Source organism: Lynx canadensis, chromosome A3 (assembly GCF_007474595.2).
Source record: "Lynx canadensis isolate LIC74 chromosome A3, mLynCan4.pri.v2, whole genome shotgun sequence".
NCBI lineage: Eukaryota > Metazoa > Chordata > Mammalia > Carnivora > Felidae > Lynx > Lynx canadensis.
The window spans coordinates 1587915-1598451 of record NC_044305.1 but is presented as its reverse complement, the minus strand read 5'-3'; the positions used below and the strand labels follow the sequence as shown (position 1 = coordinate 1598451).

At 67.9% G+C, this 10537-nt stretch overlaps 1 protein-coding gene across 2 annotated transcripts; it reads right to left on the bottom strand.

Moving 5' to 3' along the window:
- Positions 1-2896: 2896 nt before the first annotated feature.
- HRH3 (histamine receptor H3) lies at positions 2897-7251 on the bottom strand. Of its 2 annotated transcripts, XM_030308942.1 has the most exons (4): positions 7002-7251; positions 5757-5923; positions 3735-4651; positions 2897-3075 (listed from the first exon to the last, which is right to left on the bottom strand). In XM_030308942.1, exons 1-4 carry the CDS (start codon positions 7249-7251, stop codon positions 3048-3050), a joined length of 1362 nt encoding a protein of 453 aa, XP_030164802.1. In that variant the 3' UTR covers positions 2897-3047. The 2 variants fall into 2 exon arrangements, with proteins under 2 accessions (XP_030164802.1, XP_030164803.1); XM_030308943.1 differs by having other exon boundaries at positions 2897-4651.
- Positions 7252-10537: the final 3286 nt, after the last annotated feature.

The following is a 10537-nucleotide window of genomic DNA, read 5'->3' as shown; positions in this document are numbered from 1 at the left end:
CCTGACCTGGGCATTGGATATTGGGGCTTCCCACTCCATAGCCCACCTTGCCTCTTCCCCCTTCTCTCCTCTACTTGCTGGCTCAGGAGGGGTGACTTTTCCCGGCTCCTTGTGCACAACACAACGGAGCGCAAACAGCCGATACTCAACACGTGCTTGTGTTAAGATCAACAGCGCTGAGCTCCGGTTCCAAGGCTCCCCGGAGCCCCCTCCTGGACAACACGGGGGCCCCTGGTGCTCAGGGGAGCACAGGGGAGACCCCAGTGGAATGGGAGGGTGGAGTCCTGGCCCCCGATGTGTACTGGGCTTGTGACGTGGGGTGAGTCTCCCAGAACCCAGAGCCCTGGCTCCCACATCTGCAGAGTGGAGAATGTGAGCACCCCTCGTGGGCTGGCTGTGAGGACAGAGGGGCTCCAGCAAGTGTTGCTGGAAAAGGTTCTTTGCACCCACAAGCCCAGCCGTGGGTGTGAGGATGGGTGGGGGCGGAGGACAGACGGCCACGTGGCTCCCCCAAACGGCAGGGCTCCAGAGCCGGAGGGGCCCCAGCCGTCCCTGCCGTGGCCCCGGCTGCCCAGAGGAAACACCGGGTGACTTTCCCTTTTGTAGAAAGGTGGGGGGTGCCCGCATGGCACCCTGAAAACATAGGGTCCACACCAGCCTGGGAGGGGCGGTGCCTGGAACCTGTTCCCAGGGGCACCCCTCTGCCTGCACGCCCTTCTTTCGGGCCCCAGGCTTGGTCCCTGCGGCGTCTTGGAGCGCCCCGCCACCGGGGTCAGTCAATGTTGTGAGCGCGTGAACCGCCACCCTTCACACAGGCTCCCAGCCCCTGGCTAGTGAGCTGGCGGCCCCTCCTCTCCAGCCCCTGCCCTGTTGATGTCCCCTGCAGTCCTCAGTCCCCGTGGAAACGGCCATTAGTTGGTTGTCCACCTCCCAGCCGACCAGCACCCCTTACGGTGCCTGGCACACAGTAGGTACTCAACGAACAACAGCTGCCGGCGTGGGCGAGCCCCTGCAGAGGCTGCCGCTCCCGCCCCGGGCCCGCCGGCTTTGTGTCCCCTCCCGGTGCGCCTGCTTCCAAGGAGAAAGGCCCCCTTGGCGTGTTTGTTTGCCGCAGGACTCAGGCCCAATAAAGTCGGTGTCTTTCTTCTCTCCTCCTCCAGCCTCACGCAGGAGCTCGGGGAACAGCAGTTTCCAGAGATTGAAGACAAAATTGCTTGAAAGCCTGCGCTTTTATCCTCCAATTTGTAGCCATTTAGCAGGGCTGGGCGGAGGGGCAGCGAGGGCTCTGGCTGTGCCGCGGGCACGGAGGCGCCCACCGCTGCAGAGGACAGGTGCTTTGTCTTTCCCCGGACAGCTCTGGGCTGCAGGGACAGACCCCCGCCGTGGGGGGTTGGCAGGCAGGTCCCGCGGGGCCAGCAGGGAGGCCACTTGGCCGGCAGTGCACGGGGCCCCCAGAGCACGAGGGCTTCCCTGAGCTCCGGGCCCCGCAGAGGGTGGCGCCTACCGCCTCTGCCACCGCTCCCCCTGCAGCCCCCCCCCCCCCCCGTCCCGCTCCGACCTCTGCTCAAGACAGCGCCCAGCCCCCAGGCTCGGCCCTCCCCCTGGCACCAAGGAGGGGGCGAAAGAAGAGCGTCCTGCCTGGGCCGGAGGGGGTCTCTCGAGAGTGTGGAGGAAAGGGGCGCCAGCTTAGGGCTCTGGGAAAGTTTTCTGGGGCATTTGGGAAATGAAGGTGCAGGTATAGCTGCGGGGTGAGAGGTGTCTGGGGGAGGAAGGCTTTGAAATGTTGCTATGAAAAACCTCGCTCTGCAGTGGAGAGAATCAGAGCTTGCTGACCGGTGCCGAGGGCCCGGTGGCATGTGGCCGTAAGAGACAGGCTGTGTCTGCAGTGGGGAAGGAAGGAAGGAAGGGGTCAGAGGTGCTGTGCAAGTAGAACCCACGTGGTGGGGAGAGAGCATGAGGTCGGGGGAGGGAGCGCTCTAGTGGCCGGAAAGGAAGGCAGGCTTCCTGGAGGAGGTGGCTTCCGACCGCCCAAGTTTGTATCTCCCCTAAGCTGTGCTGGCCTCGCCCCCTTTCCCAGGGGACTCTGAGCCCCTGGGGCGGGAACGAGGTCTGCCCCCGCCGTGGAGCATGCAGGGACTGATTGTTCATTGGACCCAGGCTCACCCAGCACCACCCTCTTCTTCTCCCCGTCCCCATCTGCCACCCTCGGTCCCGCCTCCACGCCTTTGCCGGGGACCCCTCTTCTACCCGAGGTGGCTCCCCTCCTCAGGCCCATCCCTTCCCCTCCACCCCTGGAGTTCAGCTGGTCCCCTGGCAGGTCCCCAGGTGGAAGATCATGTGACACAGGAGAACCCCGGTCCCGGGTGGTGGGCAGGTGGCACAGGGGGCGGGGCTGTGGGTCACATTCTTGAGGCTGGAGTGAGGCCCTCCTCGCTCCATGCCGCCTTCCTGAACAGGGGTGCGTGGCTGGGGGCACGGCGTCTCTGATCGGGACCGGACCTGTAGGACGGGCCAGACCAGCCTTATCTCCCCCCTGCCCCTCATCCCCTGCCGAGTGGCCTTGTGTCTCCCTGGGGTCCCGACCAAAGTACGGGAGCCCAGCCCGCCCCCAGGAAGGCCTCAGGAATCAGCACCAATAAAAAAATACACTTTACTGTGGACCTCGAAGTCTGCAGGGCAGCGGGCAGGCGGGGAGCGGGGCATGCACAGCGCCGACGGGGTGCACGGGACGTGGCCGACGGCCCCGGTGTCCTGGGGCTGCCCCTGCGAGCCCCGGGGGCCCCCTCCCACCCCTCGGCCGGAGCGGATGAAGCAAGAGAGGCGGCCTTCCCGACGAGCAGGCGTCCGGGGCCCCGGCCGCGCTCAGAGCCACCAGGCAGGGCCCAGCACCCCGAGCCCGGGGGCGGGGTGGGCAGAAGCAGCTGGCGCAGCTCAGCCGGAAGCAGCAGCGCGAGGAAGGAGGGCGTGGGAGCCCACACCTGCCAATCCAGCCCTGAGCTCCTCGGCAATTTTGTCTCTCTTGATTAAACAGCCAAGGAACATGGAGTTCACGGACGTGTTTTCTTCTTCGTCTTCCTGAAACACCCAGAACGGAAGGGCAGAGGACGGCCGCGGGTTCCTGGGGGGCACTTGGCACTTTGGGGGCGCAGGGACTTGGAGGGGGCCGGGGCCTGGGCTCAAGCAGGGGACAGACAGCAGCAGAGCCCATGGCCCTGGCTTGTGGGGAGGGCGGGGGGCGGGGCGGGGCGTGTGCAGGTGTGCGCAGGTGTGTGCACGTGCAGCGGCAGACTGCTCACGAGGCCCGGAGCGCACGCCGATCACTCGCTTTGGGAAGGACACCAAGCAGCACTTGTGCAAAAGGGTGGACGCCACCGGCCACCGGACCGCCTGTGGGGCGCGGGCGGCGTGGCTGGGATTGTTCCTCCCGGGGTGAAGCTAGGGTTTGAGCGGCGGGGTGGGCGACCAGGCTCCGGTTCAGGCAGCAGGGGCCGCTCTGGCCGGCCCAGCGAGCTGCCCCCGCGGCAGGCGGACGGTCTGAGGGATTCTGCCGTGGCATTTAGGGCGGGCTGGAGACGAGGCGTGGCTCACGCCCGGGGGCGGCCAGGTCGGGGGCGGTGTGGCCGGCTGCCCAGGAAACCGGAGCCTGGCGGGGGCGGCGGTGGGAGGCCCCCCCTCCCCCCACCCCCCACCCCCCCCCCCCCGGCACCCCGGGTGCCCGCCAAGGGCCGGCTCACTTCCAGCAGTGCTCCAGGGAGCTGTGCGGCTGGATCTTGAGCTTCTGGGGGCAGAGCAGCTTGGTGAAGGCTCGGCGGAAACTGTAGTGGCACAGCGGGTACAGGACGGGGTTGACGGCCGAGTTGGCCCACAGCAGCCAGAAGGACGTCTCGTACCAGTAGTCAGGAACGCAGTGGCCGTGGCAGGCGGCCCGGATGATCATCAGGAGCGTGTACGGGGCCCAGCAGAGCCCGAAGATGCTCACGATGACGGCCAGCGACTTGGCCACCTTCTTGTCCCGGGACAGCCGGAAGCGCTGGGTGATGCTCTGGGACGCCATCTTCATGCGCTTCTCCAGCGACGCGGAGGACGCCGAGGGCTTGGAGCCCCGCTTGAGCGAGCGAGGCCGCTCGGTGCCCCGCGAGGAGCTGCCGGAGCTGGAGGTGGGCGAGGCCGCGGCGCCCCCACCGCTGCCGCCCCCGGGGGCCGCCTCCCCCGCCTCGGCGCCCGGGGCCGCCTCGCCCACCCCGACCCCGTACCTGTGCAGCGGCACGGCCTCCCCGCGCCCCTTCTGCCAGCAGCCCCAGCAGCCGGGCGCGGCGGGCGGCGGGGAGGGCTGGGCCTCGGGCGGGGGCTCGGGGTCCCGCGCCCCGTCCAGCCGGACGCGGGTGCGCCTCTGGATGTTCAGGTAGATGCTGAGGTTGAAGAAGGTGACGCTGAGGAAGGGCGTGAAGAACTCGAGTGTGGAGGCCGTGATGAGGAAGTACCAGTTGTGGAAGAACTCGGCGTAGCAGTGGCCCTCCGGGATGGAGCTGCCGCCGGACAGGTACTCCCAGCTCAGGATGGCCGGCCCGTACAGGAGGAAGGCCAGCACCCACACCATCACCATCTTCTGCACCGCCCGCCGCGTGTCGCCCTGCTGGGCCCGGTAGGAGACCTGCCCGGGACACGCTGGGTCAGGAGGGAAGGGGCCCGGGGAAGCAGCAACAGGGGACTGGGAGCTCCCCCAACACCCCGCGCCGCGCGCCCCCCCCCCCACCGCCCACCGCCGCAGCCTCTGGGCCTCTGCGCGTGGCCTCCCTCCCCTCCCCCGCTCCCCACGTGGGTCTGGCCGGCTGAGGCCCCAGCACACTCTCCCGCGGTCATGCAACCTCCCTCAGATCGGCCCCAAACGCTAACTTCACGCCAGGCTGCCTGTGTGCTACCCCTGCTGGCCGTGGGCACCCGGGGGGTGGGGGAGGTCCTGTCACCCTCCCCTGCCCACCGAGCGCCCCCGTGCCGGGCTCCGTGCCCCCGGCACCTGCTGGGTGTCTCGTGCAATCTTCACGGTGGAAGTTGTCCTCCCTTCCCTGGTGGCTCAGGGAGAGAGGCGGAGACCACAGGTGGATTGGCTCACGGGGACCCTGAGCCCCTGCCCTGCACTGTCTCGTGGCCTCTCCAGGCGGGGACACGTGGGGCCCCCAGCAGAGGGCGCTCAGAGTGACTGGCAGAGTCATCTCAAAGAAGAGGGCCAACCGGGACTCCGGCTGCTGCCCCCGTGCCCGCCTGGCCCTGATGCGGGAAGCCCAGGCCGCCCAGCGTCCCTGGCTCACGGTGACTACTCGCACCAGGAAGAGCTCGTGGAGCCAGAAGCTGATGACTGACTTCCGGGGGCACGCTTGTGCGCACATGTACACACACACACACACGAGCGCACGGTGGGGAGGGTACCACCGACGACCTCTGGCCCGGATCCTCCCTCAGCCCTCCAGACTTTGCACCTGCTCCAGGGCGGAGGCTGAACTGCCCCCGTTCCTTCGGGAACACCCGATGCCGGGTCCAGACGTGCCTCCCGCCTGTCCCAGGACCCGTCCTACTGGCAGCAAATGGCTACTGAGTGGGCGGCTGGCCATAGAGTACCCGGTATGTCCGCGGTGAGGCCAGCAGAGACCAAGCCCACCCGGTACTGCCCACAACTTGGAAGTGGCCATCCTCTGCTGTGGCCACTTCCTGACCACCCCCCTCCCAGGAGCGAACATGGGGCACCGGCTTCCCAGACTCACAGCGCGGGTGACTGACAGGAAGCGGTCATAGCTGATGAGCACGATGTTGAACACGGACGAGGTGCAGAGTAGGTAGTCCACCACCAGCCACAGCTTGCAGAGACCACGGCTAAAGGGCCAGCGGCCAGTCAGCACATAGGGCACATAGAGTGGGATGCAGAAGGCCCCTGTAGGAGAGAGAGTAGGGCCACGGTGGGCCATGGCTGGACAGGGGCCTGGGGTCAAACCCACCACAGTGGAGAGACAGGCAGGACCTGGGGGTGGCGCAACGGCCGCTTTCCTGGGACCGGCAACCCTGACCTTGCCCTTGCCTCCGCCCTGTCTCTTAGGCACACCCTCTACCCTGCGACTGGCCTTCAGCCCCTGCCTAGTTTCCAGTCCCACTGGCGTCCCCTGGACTTGGAGGTAGGAGGGAAGATCCAGGGGTGGGGACCTCCGGGCACGATGAGACCCCCCCCCCCACAAGCCTTGATTCTGTACATCCACATTTCTGTGCAGTCCTCCCAGGCCCCAAAGGGAGGCAGGAAAATTTCCTCCCTCCTCTTCCACCTGCTGGACCCCAGCCCCTAACCCAGCCTTTGGACAGCCCTTCCTCCTCAGCTCAGAAAGAGAGAACGCCTTTCTCCCGACCCAAAGGGCATTTGGCTGCCACCACGCCAGCCGCTCCCACGGCCCAGGGTCTGGCAGACGCACTTAGCAGCCCCAACAGGTGTCTGGCGCTCGGGCCCCCTCCGCGCGCCCCGCCCCCAAGCCGGCAGCAGTGCACGGACACGTGAGAGCGCGCTCCTCCGAGCATCTCCCCCACCCCCACCCCGCTTCCCCCACGCCCCCCTCCCCCAACACGGCTCTAAAAACTCCCTTCCATGTCCCCTCCCCCAAACCTCTCCCAGCGCCCTCCGCACGTCCTGAGTCCGCCAGCAGCCTTTGTTTGGCTACGGCGCAGGAGCCAGCGGTGCACTCGCGGCCGCTGCGCCTTGCGCCTGGCCAAGCGCCCGCCCGCCCGCCGGGGCCCCTTCCCGAGGAACATCCCCCCCACCCCCCAGCCCCGGTCCCGGGTGGGGGAGGCAAGGAACTTCGCCCGCGCCCCCCGCCCCCCCCCCGGGTCCCGGACGCCCCCTCCCCAAACAGGGCTCCCTGGCGGGGCCGTGTGCCCGAACAGAAAGGCGCCCTAGGTCCACGCTCCAATCCCTGCTGGCCGGGCCAGGCTGGACACTCCTGGGCTCGGGCGGGGGCTGGGGGCTTTACCCACGAGGAAGTCGGAGATGGCGAGGTTGAGCAGAAAGAAGTTGTTCTGGGTGCGGAGGCTCGAGTCGGCCACGAAGGCGAGCATGACCAGCGCGTTGCCGAGCACCGTGGCCACGATAAGCAGCGCCATGAGCGCGGCCAGCACCGCGGTCCAGGCGGCGGAGAAGCCGCGCGCCCCGCCCGCAGCCGCCGCCTCGCCCGCCAGCGCCCCCGACGCGTTCAGCGGCCCGTCGGGCGGCGTGCGCTCCATGACCCGCCGGCTCAGGCGGCGCCGGGGCGCGGGGCAGGGCGCGGACCGCCGGCCGGGCGGCCGGGAGGGGCCCCGGCCCGGGAGCCTGGTGTCTGCGGGCTCTCGGCCCGGCCGGCTTCCCCGGGGGGTGCCCGGCGCATGGTCCGCGGGCGCCGAGACCCGGGACGGGGCCGGGGCTGGCGGCGCCGAGGGGGCTCGGGCCGGAATCCGAGCCGAACGGGGCCAGCGGCACGACCGCTGCAGCCCGGGCGGACCCGGAGCGGAGCGGGAGCCCGAGCCGCCGCCAGAGCGCCGGTGCGCCCCGAGTGCAGCGCGCAGCCGAGTGCGCCCCGCGCGCAGCCCGCCGCCCCCCGCGCCCCGCGCAGCGCCCCCGCCATTGGCTGCCGCCCGCGCCCCGCCCCCGCCCCGCCCCCGCCCCGCCCGGCGCCGGCAGCACCACGGACAGCGCCGCGTGCCCGCCGGGCCGCCGGAGCCCCAGCCAGGAGCGCTCGGCGGCTGGCGGAGAGCCCGGCCCGAGCAGGCGGGCGCCGGGGCGGGGGGCGCGCCTGCTGCCAGCCGGCCCGCGCGCACAGGAGCCGGTACCTGCGCCGCCGGGCCTGAACCCGCGCCCTCAACCCCGGCGACCCTGGCGGGCCCTCGTCGGGAGTCGGGACGATTGTGGGGACCTGAAATGCAGGGAGGGGTGCACCTGCTCCTGCGCCCAGGGGAACTTGCCCCGCGGGACCCCTCCTCCTGTCATGCTTCAGGCAAGCGGGTCTCAGGGGAAGGAACGTCCCAAGGAGAAAGGAGGGGGAGGGGCCTCCGAGAGCAGGGGCCCCGACCAGGGGTCCGCTCCAGCCCCCATATGCGTGGGACTCTGGGCAGAGCCCAGCGCAGGGTCTAGGGTGACCTGCAAGGCGCAGACGGTTGTGGAGTTACATAAGGGAAGATGGGGGGCCAAGTGGGCCCAGCCGGGAAGGGAGCACCCCCCCCCCGGGGCTCCGGCGGGCCCCAGGTTGAGCAGGGAGAGGCCAGAGGTTCAGAGCCTGGCCATGGCCCCCTCCCCCTGCTGACAGCAGAGTGAGGCGGTCACCGCTGCAGGGACAGGCGAGGTCACTGCGCTTAGGGCGCAGCCAAGGCAGCAGCTGCCGCGGCTGCGTTAGCGCCTGCAGGAGGGGGGGGGGTGGGAGGAGAGGCGGCGGGAAGGAGCACCCCCTCCCCCCCAGACACACATGCTCAGATAGACAGGGTCAAGGACAGATTCGGCAGGAGACACAGCGAGACAGACAGATGCGCCCACACTCAGACACACAGACACCCACAGACCAAGGAAACAGCCACCCAGCGTCAGGCTGGGGACCCACGAACGGCAGTTAGACACACACACAGCAGACAGCAGACAGCCAGGGAACAGCGCCCGAGGGAGAGAAAAGCGGCGACTCTCTCTGCTCTGTCTCCAGCGGCGCGCATCTGCGGAAGCCTCCAGGAGGACAGAAATGGGCGAGTCTGCATGTGGGGGGTGGGGGCAGCGAGGCTGGGGGGAGGGGCTGCTGTCCCGCCGGCACACACAGGCGCTCCCATACTTACCACCGCGGCTTCCTCAGCACGCGGGGACCGTCTCTTGCCCTGGCCCCAAGAGATACTTCAGAAACTTTGGGAAGTGGAGGAGGCTAGGCTAGGCTTCCTCAGGAGACCCCGGACCTTCGCCCCAGGGGGCCCACTGTTCCGCGGCCTCTCACGGGCCGTGCTGGAGGGGGAGTGCGGGGCTCCAGCTCGTGCTCCCAGAAGCCCTCTCTGAGCACCTGGCTGTACTCCCCTCCACCAGCGAGCCCCATTCCTCTTGCAGGCTCCCCGGCTTCTCCTCACCCCACCCCAGTGTGCCTGGCGGGCAGGGCTGTGCCAGGACCAGGCAGCTAGTTGGTGGTGAGGCGAGCCACGCAGAGAGTTTCTGGAGGAGCAGAGAGCGCTGGACCCCATCACTGCCATCCCCCAAGTTCTCCCGCACCTTTGGTCCTGGGTCGGGACTCTGCGCCCCACGCTCTGTCTGCCAGCAGCTCCCTGCTGAGCGGGTCCCCCAGGCCCTGCTCTTTCCCAGTCGCCCAAGGCTGGCCTTGGCCGGATGGTGCTGTGTGGGTGCCCTTCACCCCTGGCCTTGGGAGATGGAGTTTGATGGGGGACTGGAGGGGGGCTTTGGCTCTCTCTCACTAGCTGGGAGCCCCTTTTCCAGCCTCGGTGTCCCCCCTGGGATGAGGACTATGTGTTGCTTATTGTACGGGATGGAGGGACAAGTCAAGGGGAAGTCTGTGTAGAGGGCAGCCCCTCTGAAGTCTCGGTGAAGCTGGCCGTGGTTGTCCTTGTGGCTCTCAATATTCTGGAGCCTTCCCTGGCAGTCTTTGTCCCCACAGCAGCTGGAGGGGTCACGGACTCAGTTAGACCCTGGCACTGGGGGGCCAGCTATATGACTCAAAGGAGTCATGTGTTTTCCTGAGGTGGAGATGGCCTCTGTAAGTTGAGGCCATCAGGAGAGGGAGGGCCAGGGCTGACCCACAAGTTTGAGGGTGACCATGGCCAAGACTGGTGAGCACCTCCTCCTGGCATTTACATGCATGACCTCATTAACTCCCATTTGCCCTCAAAGGTGGATAGGACCGAAGGTCCCTGTGCAGAGTGGGAAAGCCACCTGCCCAAGGTCACACGAGGCCAGAGGCCCCTCACTTAACAGCCACACTCTTGGCCCGGCTCTGACATCAAGGCCCTTGAGGCCAGTTTTGACCTTGGTTGGACAGAAGCCCGATGTCCGCTGGGCTGGGCCCAACTGGGCCAAGGCAATTTGGGGTGAATGAGGCAGGTCCTCATACGGCTGTGCACAGGACATCTTGCCCGGGGGGGGTTCTGTCCCAAGAAGTGAGTATCCAGGTCCCTGGATGGCATGGACCCTCCAAGACCCTGGGACAGTCGGGTTGATGGTTGGGGGACAGGAGCAGGGCCCTACTCTGGCTCACCGAGACCCTCGCAGAGTGGCTCGTGCCCCAGTTTCTCCATTTGGTGTGCCAAACGTCCAGTCTCACAAAGGGGCCGTAGAGCAAGCACCCCACTCGCACAAACTCCAGCCAGAGTCTCCTGCAAACCCCACACAGAGGAGATCATTCACCCACCGACGGATCGATCGATTTGTTCATTCATCCATGCAACAAGGTTTTCCTGAGCACCTACTACATATCAGGCATCGCGCCCATTCTCCTAACGGAGGGAGGCCGGCATAAGGCGGTGACTGAGTAAATGCCTCCGTCCGACGGTTGTAGGAAAT